The sequence below is a fragment of the Panthera onca genome, chromosome B1 (genome assembly GCF_046562875.1).
Source record: "Panthera onca isolate mPanOnc1 chromosome B1, mPanOnc1 haplotype 2, whole genome shotgun sequence".
NCBI classification, from domain to species: domain Eukaryota; kingdom Metazoa; phylum Chordata; class Mammalia; order Carnivora; family Felidae; genus Panthera; species Panthera onca.
In genome coordinates, this window is record NC_138342.1 from 201,826,379 (window position 1) to 201,841,340 (window position 14,962).

The following is a 14,962-nucleotide window of genomic DNA, read 5'->3' on the forward strand; positions in this document are numbered from 1 at the left end:
CTTCTTACTCAACATGTCTCCAGAGGCAAGGGAAACAAAATAAAAAATGAACTACTGGGACCTCATCAAAATAAAAAGCTTCTGCACAGCAAAGGAAACAATCAGCAAAACTGAAAGGTAACCAACGGAATGGGAGAAGATATTTGCAAGTGACATATCAGGTAGAATCAGTACCCAAAATCTATAAAGAACTTATCAAACTCAACACCGAGAAAAACAAATAATCCAGTGAAGAAATGGGCAAAAGACATGAATAGACACTTCTCCAAAGAAGACATCTAGATGGCCAACTGACACATGAAAAAATTCTCAGCATCACTCATCATCAGGGAAATACCACAATGAGATACCACCTCACACCTGTCAGAATGGCTAACATTAACCAGCAACAACAGATGTTGGCGAAGATGCGGAGAAAGAGGGTCTCTTTTGCATTGTTGGTGGGAATGCCAGTTGGTGCAGCCACTCTGGAAAACAGTATGGAGGTTCCTCAAGTTAAAAATAGAACTATCCTACAAACCAGAAATTGCACTACTAGGCATTTACCCAAAGGATACAGGTGTGCTGTTTTGAAGGGACACATGTACCCCAATGTTTATAGCAGCACTATCAGCAATAGCCAAAGTATGTAAAGAGCCTACACACACACACACACACACACACACACACACACACACACACGCACACACACAATGGAGTATTATTCAGCAATCAAAAAGAATGAAATCTTGCCATTTGCAACTACGTAGATGGAACTGGAGGGTATTATGCTGAGAGAAATTAGAGAAAGACAAATATCATATGACTTCACTAATATGAGGACTTTAAGAGACAAAACAGATGAACATAAGGAAAGGGAAACAAAAATAATATAAAAACAAGGAGGGGGAAAAACATAAGAGACTTCTAAATATGGAGAACAAACAGAGGGTTACTGGAGACGGTGGGGGGGTGCTAAATGAGTAAGGGGCATTAAGGAATCTACTCCTGAAATAATTGTTGCACCATATGCTAACTTAGATGGATATTAAAAATATAAAAAAATAAAATTTTAAAGTAAAAAAATAAAAAATATAATTGACAAGAGGAAAAACAAAAAATGAACTAATTTATCATTAAATCATATTCTAAATAAAAGTCAAAATTCTCTGATGAGATAAAATAATATAAATAAAATAATTAAAAAGAATACAACACAATTATATGCTGCTTTCAAGAGGCAAACACGAAATGCATATAGTAGAGTAGGTTGAAAGTAAAAGATTAGGAAAAGGTATGCCTTGTAAGAACTAACAAAAAGAAGAAGAAATACAGCTTTATAGTCATAAGTCAAAGTAAATAGACATTTACACTCGACATTTATGTTCTGTGCACTTTCTGATATGTTACATTTCAATAAAATGTATGCAAAGGGAAGAAAAACAACTCTCTTCGAACCAAACAAGCAAATACGACACCAAATATAAAAGAGCAATCTCTCTAACAAAGAAACAGTCTTCAAAAAGAAATATATTTTTAGTGACTGCACATCACTCACTGTAATTCTTTTTTTTTTTCAATTTGTGTGTCACTGCATGAGCTACTTCACATGTAATGACTATTGTTCATCTGCCTTTGAGCAATCAGGCTCTCTGTACCGCCCAAGGTGAGCGTGTTGGGTTGATAGACAAATGATACGATTGATGGGGCGAATCATGTGTTCCTATTCCCGAAAGTACTTTGCTGAAAGCAGAGCTTCCTATTTGATTAGAGACATTTATTTTGGTTGAATTGATTTTTTTCTTACACTTTTTCTATTTCGGCATGCTTTTTGTCAGCGTGTTGAATTCAGTCAATGGATTTAGTGTTTCTTTTCACTGGCTGACAGTAGCCACTATGTGACTGTTTTATTAATGCCCAATGATTGTTTCATTGAAACTTCCATTTGGTGTGACCTAGACATTAATATGCAGAGTGAAAGTTCAGTACACTTGCCAAATCTGTTTCAGCTATGCACACACTTCTTGTTGATATTCTCTTAATGTACGGTTCCTTTTGGTTTTATATATATGTATGTGTGTGTGTACGTGTGTGTGTACATATATGTATGTGTGTATATTTATGTGCATATATGTGTGTATGTATGTATATGTGTGTATGTACACACACACATACACACACACATATATATCCTTTTCTATAATGTCATAGAGTTGGAATCATACAGTATGCAGCTTTTCAAGTTCTTTTTCATGGCTTGATAAAATCGCTCATTTCTTTTTAGAGCTGAATAATATTCCATCCTATGATGTGTTTCTAAAAGAGATCGTGTGGTAAGGTACATGATAATTGAAACTAAACAATCTGAGCATTATGTGAAAGAATCAGAACATTTCTCAGCTTAGGGATGTTTCCGTGTCGATGGTGTGATGTCGTACAACCATACAGCGGTAAGAGATATCCGTCCGTCACACGGGATGACCACGGGTTCCGGATTTAGCACTCATCGTCCTGCACCTAGAGTAGGACTTCCGCTCCAGACACTAAGGGCGGTTGGTCACCCTAAGTCAGTTTTTAAAATGAAAGATACAAAATTCGATCACAGAAGAATAATTACTGTACAACGGCTGTAATATTGAAGCTGAAGTATAAATACACATTACAAGTGGCTATGGATTCTTTGAAGCAAGGTCTTACGGTGTATATACCTGTACTTGTTTGTTTAAGCAGCAAGACCTTCAAAGCAAAAGTAGAGATATTTGGCGATTCAAATAACGGTTTCCACATTTCTGTCCTGTGCAGACTCACTGGCTCCAGTGTTCCTGACCTGATTGTGAGCATGAGCAACCAGATGTGGCTGCACCTGCAGTCTGATGACAGCATCGCCTCGCCTGGATTTAAAGCTGTTTACCAAGGTATGGCCGCGACGCGCTTGCCGACCCCTGAAACTAGCATGCGTGCAGTGGTCAAGGACCATTCTCAATGCGTTAGACATAAGTAAATTTGGAATGTCACAATAACGTTTAAAAATAGGGACTGATTACTTGCAACTTCCTTTTAATTAGAACCCTGCTTACAGTTCTTTTTGCAAAGAACTTTTAACTTGTGGAAAGCCTAGCTTGCCATGACGTGTGCCATCATTAGGTCAAAATAAAGAGCAACACTAAGTACAAAACACAAGCTATGAAACATTTTTATGCTTGTGGATATTGGCATTTTATCTCTTTGAGAGGGAGATGTTATGGTTATGACTAAGGGAAATATTTTGAACAAAGTATGACTTGGAGTTGCGTTAATTTAATTAAGCTTCATTACAAACACACTCATACAAAAATGTGTGTGTGTGTTGTTGTTGTTTATTTTTCATGGAGAACAGAAATCTACATGAACTTGGAGGAAAATACTACTCTGAGTTGTTGTGTAGGAGAAAAATAAATGTTGTCCGGGATTTGTGAGTTATAATTACTCTGGAGATGCTGGCTTCACCTCTGAATTCACATGCAGGTGCCATTGTCTCAGCGAGTGGTTTTCCATCATGCACTATGGCTCTGTGTTCTCATAAACCAAGGCATCATGTTTAGTCTGGCACATCTTTAAAAATATCCCCACTGTATTGCTCTACCTGCGTTGTTTCATGTGGGAGGATTTCGTAGGAAAGAGATATCTTTTAACCTTAACATACAGATTGGTATTCAAAACAACTATTGTGGAAAATTTTATAATGGAAACAGAAGTAGAAAGAACAATATAAAAAACCTGAGATGATCTCTATTTGTAAACTTTTATAAACCTCCCAGATATTTTGCTCTTGACTTAAGGATTGGTTTGAGATGTAGCTGCCTGGTTGTCAGCCTCCGCCCGGTCCTGCCTCTGCTCAAGTATCCTCAAATATCATTTGGGAAACGAGTGATATTCCTACTGTGCTCCCAGATACTAGACCCATCCACAAGTCTTTATTCAATAATTACCTCTTTAAAAAGTAGACTTCTGTCTTGGTTCCAAGAGAGAAAAGAAGAATTCTTTCCCACTCTGCCCCCACCCAAACAACTAGATCAACCAGCTTGCCTCTCATTTGGGGTCTTCTGAGATTTAGTTTCCATAACCCCACCTGTACATGTCTGTTTGGGAGCGGAATGGGCGGCAGTCAAAGGCATCTCTTCAGTGCCTCAGAGCACACCACAATGCTTTGGCTGATCCCTCCTGTGTTCCGGAGATGGCAAAGAATGGAGTGTGCACTAAGGGAGGGAGAGAATCATTGTCCAGAGTACAAAGAAGAAAAATGATCTTCATAGTATCCAGACCTCAGGGCACCTAGAATAGCTATAGATAGGCACATCTGTTTTACCTGGCAATACACACACACACACACACACACACACACACACACACACACACACACCATTTTCCTTTTGCGACACACTTTGGTGTTCTCTAGATCAACAATCAAATAGTTTGACTCAAGAAAGAAACATGAAAGAGGCTTGGGAGCATGTTAAATTCTTCGTTTCGGATTATACAAATGATGGGTGCAAATCCTCTATCTTCAGTGTAGATCTTTTTTTTTTTTTAATATATGAAATTTATTGTCAAATTGGTTTCCATACAACACCCAGTGCTCATCCCAAAAGGTGCCCTCCTCAATACCCATCACCCACCCTCCCCTCCCTCCCACCCCCCATCAACCCTCAGTTTGTTCTCAGTTTTTAACAGTCTCTTATGCTTTGGCTCCCTCACACTCTAACCACTTTTTTTTTTTTCTTCCCCTCCCCCATGGGTTTCTGTTAAGTTTCTCAGGATCCACATAAGAGTGAAACCATATGGTATCTGTCTTTCTCTGTATGGCTTATTTCACTTAGCATCACACTCTCCAGTTCCATCCACGTTGCTACAAAAGGCCATATTTCATTCTTTCTCATTGCCATGTAGTACTCCATTGTGTATATAAACCACAGTTTCTTTATCCATTCATCAGTTGATGGACATTTAGGCTCTTTCCATAATTTGGCTATTGTTGAGAGTACTGCTATAAACATTGGGGTACAAGTGCCCCTATGTATCAGTACTCCTCTTCAGTGTAGATCTTGTATGTGTTTGACAAAGAGAAAGAAATCGTTCTCTTGTGCTAAGAGATTAAATATGTGTCCCCAGATACAATAAGATTATCTCATATTAAAAAGTTTTATAAATTAATTTATAAAACTACTTAATTATGAAACTTTAAAAGATATATTTAAGTTGTCACTTGCATACACTGCCATACATTCAATGAGCCACAAACTGATTTGAAGTTATTTTTAACAAGACTGAGAACCTGTTACTGTCTTGAATGTAAGTCAAGAGAAGTCTTTTCAAGGTCAGCCTTATACTATATGCACATGCCTGTGAACAGATAGTCGCTTTATCAAAATAACCAGGAAATTACATTTTAAACCCAATCAGGGGTACCTGGGTGGCTCAGTTGGTTAAGTGTCTGACTTCAGGTCATGATCTCACAGTTCATGAGTTCGAGCCCCGCATCGGGCTCTGTGCTGACGGCTCAGAGCCTGGATCCTGCTTTGGATTCTGTGTCTCCCTCTCTCTCTGTCCCTCCCCTACTTGCACTCTGTCTCTATCTCAAAAATAAATAAATAAAAATAAATAAAATACACCCAATCAATCATATATTCTTATTAATACAAAAAAAAACCCAATTATTACAAAGAAAGTATTTTAACTATAATCTAAGAAAATATACTGTAGCCATTTAGAATAAAGCATAAATCTGTGTTTTACCTATTTCCATTTTCAAAGTTTAAATACTTTCCGTAAGTTTCAAAATTTTAGGGAACTAAGAAATGATACAAAGTACTGTAATACAGTAAAAATGGTGGCAATTTTATTTGGATTATTTTACTCGAGGGGAGCTGTTGAAAAGAAAGAATTAATTTGTAAATTACTGTCAGGAAAACTTTTGAAGTCGGCCTTGGCAAAAAAAAAAAAATATATATATATATATATACACACACACACACACACGTATTATGTATATATGTGTATGTATATGTATATGTGTATATATGTATATGTGTGTGTGTGTGTGTGTGTGTGTATGTCACTACTTATTTTTTCAAAGCCCAGCTCACTCTAAGTGGTTAATGGATGGAGTAGTGATCTGTGCCCATCATTTTCCTTGAACTGTTTTACTACTCAGAAAGTTGTAGGAAACTGATAATAGGGCAGGTGGTCCCTGACTCCAGACACACTTGTGAACTCTGTGTAGACAGGACACCATCGATTGTCGCCCAGTGGGTATAGATGACTTTAGGGTCTCTTATAAAACTCATGTCAGCATTGCTAATTGTCTGTGTCTCTGTTCTTTGAGTTCTCCTGTGAAATGGTTCTTCAAATGTCTTAGTGGTTCCTTCGTCAGTTGCTGAGTTTATTAAAATCTTTAACATGATATGTACATGCATGTGTTGTTGAAAACTAGACAGATCAATCTGCAGCGATGGGATTTTATTGTCTTCACTTTTACTCTGGGGATTTGAGCAAAGAGATAGAATGCCGTGTCTTCTAATTGTGCGCCATAGAGAATTCAGGAACCGACAAAGCGTACTGAGAAGTTATTGCATAGCAAGCCAATGAGACAGGTCATTAAAAAGCATCTTACAACCCAAAACCGTAAGCAGGGTGACAGTGACAGCGTCCTGAGCTCAAGTGAACATATCATTGTATGGCTGCACCCTCCTTGGGAGCGGAAGTAGTCGCGGCACTGGAGACTTCCGGGGTGAGGCAGGCCCAGCACCAGCATCCTTACTTACCTGTAAACTGCAAGATTCCTCCTTGGTGGAAACATCGGATGGGATGGGGAACTGATGGCTTTTCTTAAGGAATTCTGTTGCACACCCCACACAAAGGTTAGGACTAGAATGCACAGATAATTGCTGAATCCTTCCTGACATTTGGATATTTCGACTTGACCTTTAATTGAACTTCTCCATGACCGTACAGTTATTCAAGATAGCACAGTAGAGGTGTAATCCTTTCCACATGACCTATACTCGCTACTGCCTTTGGTGAAATCTAAGAGCCTCAGTGAAATAGCAAGCACTTCCCAACAGGGAAAATTGCAGGAATTAACTCCAGCAGTAGTAAGACACACATCCTAAGGTTTCTAGTGTGAAGCCGAGAGGGACTGGCATCCTTGCTAAACTGTGGATCCTTGACTATTAAGAAATGAAAGTATTCTCGATTAAAATATAAATATTCTTTCACGTGTCGTATTTCAGTTTGAATGACCACACAGCATTAATTCTGACTGCATTTAGCTGTAATCAGTACTCTGTTTACAATCCCAATAGTCTATTAATCACTATACCCTGAGATGTTATGGAAATGTGGACGGCCATCAACCCTTGAAAGATCTCCAGTTCAAGACCACATGTTATCTTTTGACCAAATAACGTTCCAAAGTCAGAAGGATAATGAAAACCAATAACTAATACAAGATTTGAGGATTTAAACATTCTAGAGAATGTTCTACATCAAAAGAAGACATTCGCATTCTAGAAGTTGGTATTTCCAGAGTGCTATATTAAAGTAACAATTAGTGATAAAAACCGTGTGTAAAGGTGATTGTCAAAAATATAAATAATTGCATTATTTTCTTTAAACTAATAGATATTTGTGAATTGTATTGTCAGAAAAATTCGTAGAGCTGATAATCACATATGACTTAACTTTCTAGGTGTTGATATGCGTGGTCTTAGCTAACATAGTGAGGTGTTTGAGAATACAGGATGTGAAGCCAGACTACCCTGGGTACATGCTCTCCCATCTGCTAGCTATATAACTTAGGCCGGATTATGTAACGGGTGTCAGCTTCCTCATGTAGGAAAAAGGGAGAGCATAGTAATGACATTTCCTTCATAAGTCTCTTGTTGTAGAACTCACGACTTAAAACATGGAAATCCCATAGTACATAGAATGAGAAATGCTAGCTATTATTTTCATACACATTTTTCTTGTTAATTTTGAGATTTTTCTAGAAGTAAGGTTTTTAATTATGTAAATAAATATTAGAGCTCATGATAAAATATGTAAGGATAGTGAATGTCCTTTCTCTTCACCTTCTGACTTGGCCAGGAAACTTCCTTAAAGACAGTGGCTCTCAGCTTTTCCTTATGTATCTTTCCAGAATTTTCAATGCACATAACACCATGTCTGAAATCTTGGCTTGTCTCTTCATCTACAAACCCCAGAGGAACCTTGATGTGCAAGAAATGCCGCATTCTCTTATTTTAAAATCAACTTGGATTTCTTTCAGAGACAACATCCTAACAGCGTGCTATGATTGGAGGGGCCCCACATTACCTGCTACCTGCCCGTCACCCCCCTCGCACCAAGAGGTTAAGAATTCCCCAGGTATTCTAGGGGGTACGAAAGGTTTGGGGTCCTCAGATCCTTGCATCACACTTGTTACCGTGAGACGCCCATGGCCTCTGCTGCTTTGGACAGTGCTCTCCGTCACAGAAGCTGCCTGATAGATGCTCTCCTGGTGCCCTCCCCGCACACAGTGATGTTGAGATGGTTTCATGTGGGAGAACCTCGGGTCCATCCCAGCTACCTGTGTACCACCAACACACTGGTTCTTAGTCCCGGGGGGAGCCCCACTTCTCTGTATTTGCTCCCAGCTGTGACCCCATGGAGACATTGGCCCGGATGGCCTCCCCTCAACATGCCTGCATAGTATGCTTGATTAACTCTGTCTTTAGATGAAGAGTTTGTGTTACATTAACTGATGAGGGGAGGCACAGAGGACAGCCTGGCTCTCCTTGGGAATCACAGACTTTCAAGGGGAGAACAGAGCAAAACTCGGAGGCTAAACTACAAACATGAACACCACCGATGATTCAAGAGCAGCAAAAAGAAATATCAACTAATGTAAATTATAAACATAAATTTATATATATACATATATATACATATATACATATATATGCATACACACACATGCACGCACACATATATATGGAGAGAGAGAGAAGAGAGACAATATGCTAACTCATAATTTACCATAAGAAAATTATTGGAGGGGTGCCTGGGTGGCTCAGTCAGTTAAACGACCGACTTCGGCTCAGGTCATGATCTCATGGTCCGTGAGTTCAAGCCCCATGTCGGGCTCTGTGCTGACAACTCAGAGCCTGGAGCCTGCTTCAGATTCTGTGTCTCCCTCTTCTCTCTATCTCTTCCTCATTTGTGCTCTCTCTCTGTCAAAACTAAGGTAAATAAACATAAAAAAAAAAAAGAAAATTATTGGAGAAAGTATCTTGTAAGGTGTAAAAAAATGACAGTGTTTTAGGGAAGTATGTTAGATATCTGAGAAAGTGATGGAGGGGAAGGGAGATATTTTGTTTAAAGGTTTATTTAAAACTTTTGTATATGTGAAAAGATATAGTTCAAAATAACCTGTTCAAAAATCCAAAACATAAAAAAATATGATATAAATAATTATAGTGCAGCTGTCTAAAGTCATACTAACCTACTAAACAAACCGTATAAGACTTTATGTATAATTATTATATAATTTTATGATTATACATATAATCTACAAATACTTAAATAATCTATATAACACATATATATGTATGTTATAGATGTATAAATCATATAAGCAATATATATGAAAAAATATACATATAAAGTAACACATGGAAATCTAACATAGGTTTAGTACATAGTTTTTCCACTCTATACTTTAAATTACTTATTATAAGTTACAAAAGTAACTACTGAGAATCAAAAAATGTTTTGTAAACCAATCTTACATTTAATAATACATTAAAATTACTTTTAAATATTATTATAGTATAATAGACCATACCATTGTATACATTTAAAATACGCATTCTAGCATATTGTTGTTATGGACTAGAAAGGAAAGGAAAATAATCTATTCTCAATGAAGTTCACGACCCTTGCCACTTCTAGCAGTGAGGAGGGTTGCCAAGAAGCAAACTCATTGCCTGGATATCGTGTCTGAACGGTTATGAGTTTGCTATAGTGGTGGCCCGCGTTTTTCGGCTTCGCCTCCTACACTCACGTGGACTAACCGGGTCTGTTTTGTCACAGAAATAACGTTCAGTTGGTATCCGTCACACGTGTTGATGAACTGCACTCCCACAAATCATGTTTTATGCAATTTGCCATAGCTATTTAAATTTTAGCAGGGGGTAAATTAAAGGAAATGTTCCCTGTGATGTGCTGCTGTGTGGTAAAAACAAGATCTATTTCAGGCTCACACTCAGAGTTATTTCAGTAAAATAATTTGAGTTCAGCATTTCTGTTTTGTACAGAAACAGAACTATCTCCTGTGTGCAGTGAACGCTTTGTAAATGGGAGTGGGTGACGATGAGCTTGGCCTTGTCTCCTGTACTCGGGCCTCTGCGTTTGTGCTGAGCGGGAAGGTGGTGCTCCATGGAGCACTGAGTACAGGGGAACAGAGGACGGTCGCACAGCAGCATGCCTGCTCTCTTGGCGGGCTCTACTACAGACACACCATGGATGTGTAATCTTCAAGATGCTTGTGATGGTTAATTTTACGTGTCACCTCGACTGGGCCAGGAGGCCCGCACACCTCATCGGACATTATTCTGGGTATGTCCGCAAGGCTGTTTTGGGAGGAGGCTAAATTTTGAATCAGTCAACTGGGTAAAGCACTCTGCCTCCCCAGTGTGGGTGGGCCTCGTCCGATCAGTCAAAGGATTGACTACAGTCATACCTTGGGGATATTGTGGGTTCGGTTCCAGACCGCCGTGATAAAACAAATATCGCAGTAAGGCCAAGGCAAATGAGGTTTTTTGGTTTCTCACTGCATACCGAAGTTATGTTCACACTATACCATAATCTACTAAGTGCCTAATAGCATTAGATCTAAAAGTCAATGTTCATCTACAACTTAATTAAAAAATACTTTATTGTTAAAAAGTGCTAGCCGTCACCTCAGCTTTCGTTCGGCAAGGCATAATCACTGATTATAGATCACATAACAGATAGAATAATGAAAAAAAATGGAACTATGGCAAGATTTACCGAAATGTGACACAGACATGAAGTGAGCAAATGCTGTTAGAACAAGTGGTGCCTGTAGAAGAGCTCGACGCGTAGTTGCCACAGACGTTTAATTTGTAAAAAGTTATAACAATAATACTGTATCTGCAAAGTATGATGAAGCGAAGCCCCGTAAAGTGAGCCTGTAGGGCAGCAGGCTGAGTGAAGGAGAGCTTGTCTCTCTGCCTGACTGGCTTTGAGCTGGAACCCGGGACCTCCATCCCCAGCATGCAGACTCGGATTTGGATTGGCTCTTACACCGTTGGGGCGCCTGGGTCTGGACATCTCAGCCTCCATAATCATGTGAGCCGATTCCTTACAGTCATCTCTGTCCGTAGATCGGGTGATAGGTGGGTGGGTGGGTAGGTAGGTAGGCAGACAGATAGGATAGCTAGATATGATATATAGTTACGGTAGGTAGGTTCGATATGATCCGTACATATGGTAGGTAGATATGACAGACGGATATTGTCGGTAGATATGATAGATAGAAATGGTAGCTAGATATGATAGATACGGTAGATAGACAGATACGATACGTATGGTAGGTGGATAGATGGGTAGGTAGATACGATAGATGTGATGGGTATGGTAACTAGATATGATAGACACGTGGATATGGTGGATAGATACATATGACAGATACATAGAGGGATAGGTATGGTTGATAGATATGATAGACAGATATGGTAGATAGGTATGATAGATAGACAGATAGATATAGAGACATCCTATTGGCTGAGTTTCTCTGGGGACCCCTGACCAATACAGTATTTCTCTGCTGTATCGTTGGATTTAATCCAGTTTCTCGGCACAGACGCTTCCTCATCATCTGTGTGTCTGCACATTTAAAAGGAGCCCACGTGAAATTAGATGCACAGTGTGTGGCCTCTGAACAGAGGACAGCCCGCCGGTCCATGCGGACCCTGAGCTCCAGCCCCTGGCCATTAGTGTGAGGGAGATAGGCTACCCAGATTCAGGCAGCAGTGTGCCTGTCAGAACAGCACAGTGGTTCCTGAAACCCTTAAGACAAGGGAAAGCTGCGTGAAGTAGCTTCAGGTAAACTTTGGTGTCGATTCTGCGCAAATCCCCAGGCGCACCTCACCGAGCAGTGCTAGCACTCAGCGTTCTTCACCACAGATACGGTCTTGTATCTCAAGTGCCCACAAACCTTCTTCCAAGGGCCTAGTTCAAATCCACCACAAAGCAGCGTTTGTCTTGGAAGCTGAGGGTGGGTGGGGATTTGTGTGGGAGGGGACGTGCCCTGGGAGCCCCTGGAAGGGGCCCGAGCAGAGAAAGGGAGACACTGAGCAGTGCCTGGGGCCTTGGCTGCTTCTCCAGGGAGCACGGGATCCAGACAGCCTGCACCTGTTCCTCTACTGGACAAGCAGACAGGGCTCCGTCCCCTACACTGCGGCTGGGGGTGCCCTGGGTGGGGGAGGTGATTCCTGAGGGGGTGCAGCCGGGAGGAGGGGAGGTGATTCCCGAGGGGGTGCAGCTGGGAAAGGGGGAGGTGATTTCCTGAGGGGGTGCAGCCGGGAGGAGGGGAGGTGATTCCCGAGGGGGTGCAGCTGGGAAAGGGGGAGGTGATTTCCTGAGGGGGTGCAGCCGGGAGGAGGGGAGGTGATTCCCGAGGGGGTGCAGCTGGGAAAGGGGGAGGTGATTTCCTGAGGGGGTGTAGCCGGGAGGGGGGGAGGTGATTCCTGAGGGGGGGCAGCCAGGAGGGGGGGAGGTGATCCCTGAGGGGGTGCAGCTGGGAAAGGGGGAGGTGATTTCCTGAGGGGGTGCAGCCAGGGGTGGTGATTCCAGAGGAGGTGCAGCTGGGGGCAGGGAGGTGATTCACGAGGGGGTGCAGCCAGGAGCGGGGGAGGTGATTCCTGAAGCGGTGCAGCCAGGGGGGATGATTCCTGAGGGGGTGCAGCGGGGAGCCTCGTGACCAGAACATGACAGCCTTGTTCTGCGGAGGATGTTCAGGTGGGACAGTGTGGGGTCTGCCCTCAGCTCTGCCCACCCGGGAACCGCTTTTCCAGGAGTCCACTTGGTCTCATTTCCTAGGAAAACTCACATCCTCACGCTGCCCTCCTCTCCTGCCCCCACTGAATCCCCCTCTCCTTGTGTCGCAGGCTCTCTGCTGCTCTAGGTGGCTGATGAGGCAGGGAGACCCAGACCCACCCCCCTGAGGGTCTCGGTGCCCAATCACCCCTCTCACTCATGCCTTGTTTATCCTATGTGGGCAAGGGGACACAAAGACATACCTCCCCCCGCCCCCCGCCATGGGCCCCTGTGTGCCGAGGGACGGGTGTCCTTCCCTTCTCTCACTGTGTACAGCACTCCGCCCCTTCCTTTGCTCGTGTTTGGGGCGATGACCCCCCCCAGGTATGAAGGCTTTTTCCTTGCTGGCTAATCCTTGGCATGGAGCTCTTGCAGGGACGGTGCAGCAGGTAGGGCACCAAATGTAATGGGGCCCTTCCTGTCTCCGCTGCTGAAACATTTTCCCCAAGAACCTGGACCCGCCGAGCCTGTACACCTGGGAGCGTCGGTCCTGGGATGAGGGGAGGAAGCTATTCCTGCTTCCACTGCTCCGTTCCCGGGCCCGTGTTCTCCACCCACGGGGGATCAGCACATGTAGGGTCGTTGATTTCCTGTGGTCACCTTGTCCCAGAGAATGGAGTCCCATCCGCATCGTGTCGTCTCCAAGCTGGCTTCACAGCGATGCCTTTGGAGGGACATCTGCCACTCTGCCAGGCGGAGAGCTTCTCAGCTTCGTGGTGTGTGGCCGGACCAGTGGGCTCCATATGTGTCCCCACCGGTGGCTCCTTCTCTGATGTAAAGTGAGTCCTCTGAGCCAGTTCCCAGAGAGGCCCACAGCTGGGAGCACACGACTGCATGTCTGCAATCTAGAACAAGCCCTAGCAAGGGAAAATACCCCGCCGCATGGGGAACTCAAGTGTAAATTTTACTCTCCTCCCTGTGGGCTTCCTTGAGGCTTTACAGTGATTTAACATCCTGAAGAACAAACTTACTGTATTTTCATCAACACCCCTGAAATAAAATTGGCCATGCCCCAGGCCTTCTGCCCTTGGGACCAGAAGCAGGGTTGTGTACTTTCCTGGTGCCCAGCCATTGCTTCTGGAATGCCACTTTGATGTTCCCATCGTCCTGACCCGAAACTCACATGGGACAGTGTGTCCATTCTTATCTGACCTGGGCCAGCCACCAGGTCATTTCCCTGCATTCTTTAAGGATTTGAGCCGCAGGTTCGTAAGTGTTGATTTTGTGTCATTTATTCTCAGCAGTGTCCGTGGTAGATGGCCCCATTCTCTCTTCTGCATGGATTTCTGTCAGGCCCGTCTCATAAATAGCCTCCTATCGTATGGGGTAGACTCTAAGGGAGTCCTCCTCTGCATCTGTCCTAGCTGGTCACGGAAGTGTCACAGTGCCTTCCTGCTTGCTCGCCCCTCCTAATCCGCACACACCACTAGCCCGGTCCAAATCACCTGTACTATCATGTGATAACATAGACACATATTTTGTAGGTCATATGTATCCCGGACTGTATTCTTATAATAAACTAAGTTAAATAAAATGTAATGAAGAAAGTCATATGGAAGATAAAATAAATTTACAGTACTTTACTGTATTAAGAAAAAAAGATTCCATGTATAAGTGGATCCTTGAAGTTCAAACTCACACTGTTCAAGGGTCAGCTGGATAAGCAAACGAAGTGAATTAATAATGAGGTGGCCGAAGCCACAGCTAATGCCTGGATTGTTTAGATATTGGTAGTATCATGTTGGGTCATTTGACCCTTGTTAATAATCTTAGGTCCACACCAGTTTCTTTTGTAAAGAATTTAATTTAGGCTTTACAAGTTTTGTGGAATTCTAGTGTCAGA

General features: G+C 42.3%; 1 protein-coding gene across 3 annotated transcripts in view; it reads left to right on the top strand.

Moving 5' to 3' along the window:
• Window positions 1–14,962, top strand: part of CSMD1 (CUB and Sushi multiple domains 1) — a 2,002,273-nt gene that overhangs the window by 1,548,229 nt on the left and 439,082 nt on the right. For all 3 annotated transcript variants that reach the window (XM_078445226.2, XM_078445227.2, XM_078445228.2), the window contains one exon: window positions 2,782–2,894. In XM_078445226.2, coding sequence (XP_078301352.2) covers window positions 2,782–2,894 — 113 coding nt within the window. The remainder of the gene's footprint in view (window positions 1–2,781; window positions 2,895–14,962) is intronic.